The sequence below is a fragment of the Gavialis gangeticus genome, unplaced genomic scaffold (assembly GCF_001723915.1).
Source record: "Gavialis gangeticus isolate Ggan-Ray unplaced genomic scaffold, GavGan_comp1, whole genome shotgun sequence".
Classification (NCBI taxonomy): Eukaryota; Metazoa; Chordata; order Crocodylia; family Gavialidae; genus Gavialis; species Gavialis gangeticus.
This window is the reverse complement of record NW_017729026.1, coordinates 43,481,251-43,491,330: the sequence shown is the minus strand read 5'-3', so window position 1 is coordinate 43,491,330 and position 10,080 is coordinate 43,481,251. Positions and strand designations below refer to the sequence as shown.

Below are 10,080 nucleotides of genomic sequence, written 5' to 3'. Positions count from 1 at the left end.
ACCTTACTGGGGTCATTTGACCCCAGTGCTCTTCCTGCCATGGCAGGGGGTCGGACTAGATGATCTGCTCAGGTCCCTTCCGACCCTAGAAACTATGAAACTATGAAACATAGAAGTATGCCAGGAGTACTCAGAAGTCCATTTGCTAAGTAAACTTTCCTAAGGTAACTTTTATTTTTTTTTAATTGTACATTTACTTGTCTAACTGAGGCCTGGAACAGAATAATATACTGAGCTCAGCATGTTACCACCTATTTACATTTTGTCTGGAATATCTATATGCCGTGTTGCAAAGGCTGACATAGCCTGCTTTGAAGAAGGCTACAAGGAGCCTGGAGAGAAGGTAAAAGGCCTTGCCACTATCATTACTGCATTATCAGTCTTAACATTCATATAAAGAACAGATGCATTTAATATTTCACTGTATTCATCTGCACAAATTATTAGCCTCATTGGTCATTTGAGTTCTGCAGCTAGATTATATAGCTTTCCTGAAATGTTCTTATGCATCTCTGATAAACTATAACATCAGATGTTGTCATTATGACCAATTAGTAAGATTTCATGGCTTTGTCTCCAACAAGCAGGGTCAGGAACCCAGCCTCACCCAGATGCGAGGCGCAGCTACCTCTTACTTTCCCTCGATCAGTGAGCCCTTTGGAATAATGCATTCTTGCCTATAGAGTGGCCCAGTTGAAAGGGGAGGGGGAGAGTGTAGCCCTGACCCAGCCTTGCCTGTAAGCCTGGAGGTTTGGGCGCTCTTCCAAGAAAGAGAAAATGTGGCTTTGAACCTTCTTAGGCTGAAAAGGGAATTAAACTGGGTATGTGCTCTAAGCACCAGGCAGTTATGCAAAAGGTGAACCATCATATTTTTGGATAAAAGTGTCTGTGGCTATTGTGCTTTGTGCTCATCTTAGTGCAGCAGGTGCACATTAGGAGTGGTCTGAGTACACCTGCCAGACTGGGCTCTTGAGAGGACACAGGCAGATAAACGCATAACTGGGGAATCCCAAACATGTTTGCAGGAGGTGGGCACTGAGATGCTCTGGACATGTACTGCTGCAGATCTTCCAGTGCCTAAATAACTTTACAGGAGACATCTTGGGTGCTTAAAACTGTCCAGATGCCTAAGCAGTTAGGCAGGGCTTTTGCGGCGTGCTCTCTTGGGTGTGTATCCAAGGAATGAAAGGAACACATAGCTTTTTATAGAAAAGTATTATTAATCCATTAGGGCAGGGGTTGTCAACTGGGGGTATGTGTACCTCTGGGGGTACTTGAGAAGGCCCTAGGGGGTATGCATGGGCGGCGGGGATCGAGCGCCACCATGCACCATCCCACTCTGCTGCACAGGTGTCACCCACCCAGTCGGACGTGGAGGGCGGGGGCAGCTTGCACGTGGTAGCTGCCAGCGCTCCGCATGGCTGCGTGCCATCCCCCACATCTGGCTGCCGGGGATACACTGATCCAAAAAGGTTGAAAACCCCTGCATTAGGGTATTCTTAGGGGTGCACACATGATATGATTACAGGCAACCCCTACTTAACACTGTTTCACTGAGCACTATTTCACTATAATGCTCAGTTTAAATTGATGCCCGATTTCACCTAGCACTCAGTGAGTTTTGTTATAAGGCTCATGATCACCATCTTGGGCCATTAACAACAACTGTGGTCACCATCTTGGGTTGTCAAATACTTTCAGTTTCGCTTAACGCTCGTTTTGCTTAACGCTCAGTTTTTCAGGAACCAATTAAGAGCCCTAAGTGGGGGTTGCCTGTACTACGGAACAATTTACCCCAAATTGTGAGTACGTTTTCTGCAAAGCAATGAGGAGGACCAGGCCCATAACCAGCTGTCCTAAGTTTGCCACTCACAGTAAACATTATTACAGACCATAGTTCAGAGGTCAGCAATGATTTTGGGCAGAGTGCCCTTTCCTTGACAACTGCCCCAAGGCGCACATGCCAAGCAAAATGCCTTCAAGTGCCATGCACCTGCATCTGTGCTGGGGATTGTCTACCCCTGATATAGCCAGTAGGTGGCAGGGGAATTGGTCAGCACTGAGGAAATGAACAAGATAAAATTCACTGAAGGAGGAAACACACAACCTGATCCACCTAGCAGTATCCCTGCACAGTAAGGTTACCACGTATTTTTGAAGGGTAACTACACTGGATACAAGGGATTTACAGTACAAGCTGCATAGAGCTGGTTCATTTGGCAGTGAGAAGGATTAACCTGCCAGCATATGTGTCAGATCATTTTTCTAGCCCATCTTCACTGATGTCCCTGAAGCGTTATTAGCAGCTCCAAAACTGAGTAGGTCTTGTCATATCCAAGGCTGTATGCAGTGAGTAACAACTTAACCAGGTTTAATGAGGTGCAAACAGCTGAAGAAAGGCTGAGGGCTGGCTCTGAATAACACTGTAGGTACATCAATGAGGTGTGCAAAGTTGAAAGCTTCCCATTCCTGTACAAATTAGCAGGCACACTTAAATCAGTTTAAAGTAGTGTCTTTAATACTGAACTGGCTAGTGCCATTTGTACAATTTAAATGGCTGCCCACCCTCTCACAGCCATCTTAAATGACTGGGGCCACATTATACAGTAGCCTTGTGTATCAGGTATCCATTCTATGTGCACAATATAGTAATGTCATTTCACTATGCAGCAAATGTATCATGTGTCCACATCTTTAGCTGTGCATAAAATATCTGAGTTGCAAATCTCAAAGCTTAAGACTAGTTGATCTTGACTTTTCATAGTAAAATGAGTTACACATTTATGTACAAGAGCCCTCTCCAGTTTGTAGTCCTGTAAATAAGTAAGCATCTTCCTTAAGATACATTTGATATTCCTCTGCTTACTGAAGAAGGCTAATTTCTTGACCTTTATTTCTCTCATGCTCCCCTGAGATATATTACATACCAATGAACTTTTGGTTCTGAGAGATTATGTTTTGATATAGCTTCAATTTTAATTTGATGTCTTATAATTATATTATGTAAAAGTCAGTATAGACTTTTAAAAACAGAAATGGCTAACAAAATAAAGTTAAAGGATCAGTAATCAACTTGTTATTGTGTTTGTTTCTTTTTAACATGGCCCAAGCATGATTTTCTTTCAAACTGTGCTTAAAAATTCTTAAAATGAATCAATCTATTTAAATTTTGCCAAGAGTTTACTCCTGGATTAGATATCTACTATATAATTTTACTATGTAATTTTTAAAAATGCCCTGAAAATACAGACTTGCAGCACAACCTAACTGAACACAGGCATAGACTGTAATCTCTTTGGAGTGGGGACTAAATTTTTATTTGTTGTTTGTACAGCACATAGTCTAATCCAAACTTGGTCCAAGATTGGAGCTCTGAAGTGTAACTGCAAAAAATATATGATAATTAATGCTGTTATAGGCACCTAGGCTCTTCATAAAGTACCTACATGTGTGCACACATGTAATCCTGATACCAAAATATCTGAGGAAGTATTTCACAATTACAAAGCACTTGCTTTTTATTTTGCTAAATGTTGAATAGAAGGTAGGTGAGCATACCTACACCTCTTACATGAAATCTGCTAAAGTGTAAAGTTGCCTTCTATCAAGAGATAAACCTCTATTGTTCGCAGACAATAAGCAATGATAATATATACAAATCATACCTCTGTGCAGTGTTTCTGCCAAGCCCTTGTTTATGCTCTGAATCCTTCAGAGACTGAGTGATTGTGGGAATCAGGCTGATAACTAGCATTTGATCCAAAATAGCCACAGTTTCTAGGATGCTGAAAACCTGATGATCATATATTGTGGTGTAGCCCTGAATAAACTGCCTGAAGGAGAAATGGGGGCATTCAGTGCAAATTCAAAACTAGCTGCAGAAAGCATGCAAAAAGACAATTCTAAAAAGAATCAAATCAGAGGCAGCAACTTGACTGCACAGTTTTCATAGGACACAAAGCCTAACACTAAAGACTCGTGCACAAACTTTTACCAGTGAAACTTTATACCCTCAGAATCTCGAAGCTGCTTCACATGGGCTGCCCCTTTCATTGCACTCTGCCCTGTAATAAGCATCTGCTTGCATGCAGGAGCATGCAGGTGTGGGCTTAAATGTATAACAGACAAGTCCCACAGAGTCAGGAGCGCAGAAATAACAATTTTCTTATAAAACATCACCATTGTCTTAGCTTGGGAACACAACTGACTGCAAATATATCCAAACTACATGAGTTTCTCAAGCATCTAAAGCTGCAGGCAGAATCTGAATTGGAAGCAGATTATGCTAAATCAGAGATGAAATGTTTCCTAACTGGCCACACTGACGAATGTCAGGGCATACCGTGTGGGAGCTGACAGAGGCCCACTGATTACAATTGGGCTTTGTGCATCTGTTCCCTGCACAGCACAGGGTCAACACTTACATCTGTAAAATGTCTTTAGATCTAGAACACATGTAGTGTTTGCTTGCTCTATATTGGGGGGGAATAGATCCAAAAGAATTTAGAGAAGAGTGTAAGTAATTTTCATTAAGAAATATTTGCATATTGCAAATTGGGAATTTCAATGTTAAAAATATAAAAGAAAACACACTTGGATGTGGATTTGAATTTAGGTACGCATGCTTGAAATTAGGCATATGCACGAGCCTGCTTAGTATCTGACATGCTTCACCATCTTCTGGGGAGTTCTCCATTAAGACTGCAAAGCACCTCTCAGCTGCTTATCCTTCAAAGAAAAGCCCTAATCTACAAGAAAAGATACACATTTGTTTTTGTCCTTTTTTTCCCTGTCATTTTTTGGCTAACCAGCGTTTTAAACCAGTGCCAAGAATGCAATAATTTAAGTACTATAAATAAGGACAAAGCATTATGTAAGGGATAATTAGTTATTACAAAAATAAAACCCTGTTTGCTATCAAACACTTTGCACTGATTACATTGCCAGTTGGCATATTTTCTGGTTACCTAAACACTGAAGTCAGCTGGGTGGCAGGCTCTCCTCCTGACCTCACTTGGCAGCCTTCTACCATGAACTGCAGAATCTCTGTACATAATTTTTTAACTGTAAGAGAAAAAAAAATCTCAAGAGCTCTTGAACTGACCATCTGGAGAATAGCTCCTATAATGATTACTCTCTTTTAATTAAAAAAAATCATGTAAAATACTTTAAGTAAAACAACTGTACTGGTGATTGCCTCACTATAAAGTACAGTAAAGCACAGATACATTCAAAGAAATTCTTATCCCCCTACCATTACACTTAAAAATCCATGGATTTTAAGTAACATCCCTTTTAAATCTAGGTACTCAATGAAAATAGACCTGTATACTTAAGTTTAGGTTTGGTTTATTCTTTAATCCATTTTTACTTTGAATGAAAGAAAAACATTCTGGGGATTACATACTGCGCTGAGGTATAAATATGAATTGTCTCATCCTTTCAATAATCTTTCTTCCTCCTCTTCTTTTTAAAGAACTAAATAGATTCAGTTCCTTCTATGACAATTTATGTGGAATAACTCTCTATGCACAGAGTCTTTTATAAATTTAGAACTGCATTTAACCCTGGGATTTATGCTGGTTTCTGCAGACCCCCAGGTAGAGAACCTCTGCCTTGGCAGACAGACAGCCAACAGGCAGTTACGGGAGTACAGATAATGCACCATTCCTGCTCCAGCTAATTAGTTCAGTTAGCTGGTTTTAGCTGTAGGAAGATGCTTTAACTGGGAATGTGTCACTGCACGTGCATCCCTTGTGCATACTCTGTCCTTGAAACTGCTACAGACCACAATTAAAAATTACTTCACTAAACAAAATCCCCAGGAGAAGGCAAAGGTGAATCCCCACCTTGTGAAATGCTGCCACTGGCACAAAAGTGGAAGTCACATTCTCCCCCATACACTAACTTGCACAAGGGTGGGGTTAATTGAGTTCTTTGTTTTTATTAGTGATCTAAAAGAAGACTGCAGGCACAAGCAAGCCTAGAACAGTTCTGTGTTAACATTAAAAAATATTCTCAGTAACTTCTTCAGAAATCAATGTGCCACTTTACACCATGTATAATGAAATACAAAAATCTGGGGATGAACACATGGCAGAGCTCTTCAGACCTCCGCAGTCTCAAAGCCAGAGTGAGGGTGAAAGATAAAAGAATAAGATGAAGACTGGAAGGGCTCTTCAGGAGCCTGGCAATGTGGAGTCTTTCACTGGGCAAAGAATGTCACTAAAGTAGAGAAGCCAAACACAATGTCTCTGGAGAATTCCCAAGTTCCTAGCGTCTGATATCTTGAAGACAGATCAGATCAAGAATGGCCAACAGCAATGCAAGTTTCTGGTAATGTGTCTCATCCAGTAGCCATGACTAACAAACCTAGCCACTTAGATGAAACATGTTTAGTAGGTAAAAATTATAACATGTTTACATTCAAAGTTAATTAAGTCACTCACCTTGTGGTTCATTAACAAATACTAAGCATTTCAACACAGCAGGGAGCAGCAATTCAATGTCACATACTTCAATGTTTTTGGTTCTTAGGAATACTTCAAGAATGAAAGCCAGAACTGAGGCCACACGGGGAGGTGGAGCATTACCTTTGAACTGCAGGTAGTTTTCGCTGAAAGGAAATAAAGCTCAGTCTATAACTTAATTTTTCATTAAGCATCTTTCTCTAATATTGTTATAGTTCACCAGGAGGGCTATTAAGTGGACTTCTATCTCTATGGAGGATAGAAATATGGTTTCAATTTCTTTTCATCTTAAAAATTACTCTTAATTTTTTAGAACACAGAGTGATGCTTTCCTACTCTTCTATTGTTGTGGAAACTCAGAAATAGCAGCTATTATAGCTATGGTCAAATATTCAAACATGACCACAAATGCTGAACCCACAAACAAGTGCAGATCCAAAACACAATCACTGCATGTACTTGTATGCAAAGAAACCCACGCGTTTATCTGCAGACGCGGATATTCTTTACAAGGCCTGTAGTGTACATAACCCTTTGTATTTATTCTGACAGCAAGATTCTTCTCTCCAATCTCCATGCCATAACCCCCTTCCAATAGCTTGTGCTCCTAAAACAAATAGTACTGCAAGGACCCTGAATGACCAGACCCTGAATATAGGCTTTTAATATATTTGATGATAAAACAATTGAATAAAATATGTATTTTATACACTCTCTGATTGACTAGAATTCTAAGAATTTTACCTACTCCCCTGTAATTTTGGTTTAAAGTACTATTAATTTAGTAGCTGTTAATTCCTCTTTAACAACAAGCTCTGCCTTTGGTCAGGCTGAAGTATGCCACAAGGATAAAAGGCAATCTGACACCCTGGGACAGTAACAGATTTTAACAAGCACATTTTGAGTATTCTAACTTAATGACTTGAATTGTACATTTTCATCAATAGGAGGCAAGAATCTGAATAATTTTTCATTTGAAATAAGGAGCGATTCTACTGAAGAATAAAAACAAGTATTCATCAGTATTTATTCACCAGAATATACAAAACAATGTTCCAGATACCTAACAATAAAGAAAAAGAAAAACAAAAGAAATACTGATCAACAATAAGTGATGAACCTGAGCACAGGCATATCTATACTTTCACCTTCATACAGTGAGTGCAGATACTTCACAGGGTTAGGTACTTTGCCTCCCTGCAAAGATGTGGGGTTCTAATATAGCCAGCTGTGCTGGGCCACTGTGGTGCTCCACCTCTTTGCTGTGCCCGTTATTTTGAAGAGTGCTGTTTCTCCAGTCAACTGCACAGAACTGCTGCTGTGCTCCCGCTGAGTGGAGGACCAGCACCCTTTGAAGTAAAATCTGTGGCAAACAGTGGCATAACTCATCCTTCATTTGGGGACCTGCTACACCACCCAGGTTGTGAACCACCCAGATGCAAATGAGTCAGGTTCTACTGTACTTCCCAATGTGTTCAGTCTGCATTTCATATTGCAGACTCTTCAGGTGATATTCCCGTCTTCCTATACTTCTCAGTGGTTAACTGTATCTCCCAATTAATCTGACAGTCTCACACAAAAATCTTTATACATACAGCCTAAGCAGCTTTATTTCTTCCGTGGGCATCTGCTTCCTTATCATAGAAATGTTTCTCTGTCCTGGACTAAGTGAATTCTGATGACATGGCTCAATCTCCCCAGAGCAAGAGAATTATCCTTCTTGGAGGTCAATGGCAAAACGATTAGTAAATTATATGGATGTTTAAATGTGGCCCTCAGTGACTGCTCCTAACCATTAGACAATGTGTCACTTCACTGACTGTTATGATTCTAAGATATTTTCCCCAGTCCTCTGTCATATTGCCTTGTGCTGCTCCATCTCTACACTACCAACTGCTGTTTTTCCTTTAGAGCCTTCTTCCCGTGGTCAGCATTATATTTCATATATATGAACACCTACGTTAAGAGGACATCATTAAGGTTGTGATCTCAAACGTTCACAAGTCAGGCAGTGCAAGAATTTGAAAACTGAAATAAAATAATATTTTAACATATTTCACAGTTCTTTTCTGGCAAATTTCACTAAAATAGGAACCCCACTGACATACTTGTGTACTGTTTACTTATCTACAAACTACTCATCAAACCAAGTGGTATTCCCTTTATTGTTATTCTTATTTTCCTTGCCCTCAACTCCCCCGCAAGATGACCCACCATGTTCATTTAGATTGAAATCTCTTTACACTGAAATAGTTCACCTCGTATTATGTGCCTATACATCACAAGAAGCTAAACTAGGCCCAAACTAAAATCTTTATGGAATGTAAACAGAAATATTAATAATACCAGCCATGCCATAAACCATTTGTGGAGAAATTAAATTTTAACCAGTACGATGACTCTCCTTCCCCAAGTCTTACTTTATGATATGTGCAGTGGTCTTCCGCAGATGCAAGGTCTGTGGGGTGTTAGTGGAATGACACAGTGCTAGCAGCATGGGGTGCTGTCCAATGCCTGAGGCTGATGGTGAAGGGGGGAGAAAACGTCCAAAATATTGTTGAATAATGCTCCCTAGTTGTTGGTTTAAGTAGGCCCCCTGAGTTTGGGACTGACAACATATCAAAGACAAACCCTAGGAAAACAAATTCAAAAAGAAAAATTAAATAAACCGAATAAAAATCTTTCGTGTTGTACCTGCTACTAGGAATAGTTTCTATTGCCTACATGCCACAGGTGAATTATTGCTACATTCACAGCACTTAACTGTGGCACTAAGAAAACTAGTGAATCTCGCTGAGCTGTAAAGCACACTGATATTTGTTTGAAAAGTGTTATTCTTCCTATTAATGACACACAAAAAAGAACATTTGGAATGATGAGACCTACAGGGCCATGCCCTAACCTTTTCAATTTAAGTTAAGCCCCAATTATTTTGAGCTCTTTTTCTGCACCTGTTTATAGTGAAAATAGTGCGACTTACCCTGGGGGAAGCTGAAGCAAAGAGTGAAACGCAGGAAAAAATTACAAAAGAATAAATTAAGCAGGAAATACCTATTTAGTAAGTGATCTCGGCAATATTTGTAGCAAAACCAATGCATTAATGCTATAACCATAGAAAAAAGGATATTTTCTCCAACATGTACAAGAAGTTTCTGTGCGAGAAGGTCCATATTTAAAGGACCTTCTTCACTGGTGACTGACCTCTCTTCACTGGTGACTGACAGGAAGAAGAATGAGTCAGGAATAAAGCCATCCCATGTCACAAGGGGTCACAATACAGCATGCACACAAATCTCTTTAGTATAAAAATTCCTTAGAATTCACACCTTGATAAGATAGACAAAACTAATGCAGAAAAAAACTAAATGGAGAGGCATATTCATCACTAAAGAAACACTTTAAGAGTTAAAGGGGAAAATCCTATGTAATTATTGAGCAGCTTCAGAAATCCATACTAGTATGGTCCATATTTGTATACTAAGCCATTCTTTTCCTACTGTTTTGGGGAACATAATACCTTCCTCCCCGCAACATGAGTCCATTCTTTACCCACCACCAGTTATTGCAGTAAATACATCACAGATATTCAAACAGATACATCTAGAAGTTA

General features: G+C 39.7%; 1 protein-coding gene across 3 annotated transcripts in view; it reads right to left on the bottom strand.

Moving 5' to 3' along the window:
- The window catches only part of MMS22L (MMS22 like, DNA repair protein), a 206,780-nt gene that overhangs the window by 1,275 nt on the left and 195,425 nt on the right, over positions 1 to 10,080 (bottom strand). For 2 of the 3 annotated variants that reach the window (XM_019520182.1, XM_019520183.1), the window contains exons 21-24: positions 8,891 to 9,102; positions 6,450 to 6,616; positions 4,968 to 5,064; positions 3,666 to 3,833 (exon numbers count right to left, since the gene is read on the bottom strand). In XM_019520182.1, coding sequence (XP_019375727.1) covers positions 3,666 to 3,833; positions 4,968 to 5,064; positions 6,450 to 6,616; positions 8,891 to 9,102 — 644 coding nt within the window. Of the gene's footprint in view, positions 1 to 3,665; positions 3,834 to 4,967; positions 5,065 to 6,449; positions 6,617 to 8,890; positions 9,103 to 10,080 lie in introns of those variants that run through there. The other variant, XM_019520184.1, reaches the window with a different exon arrangement.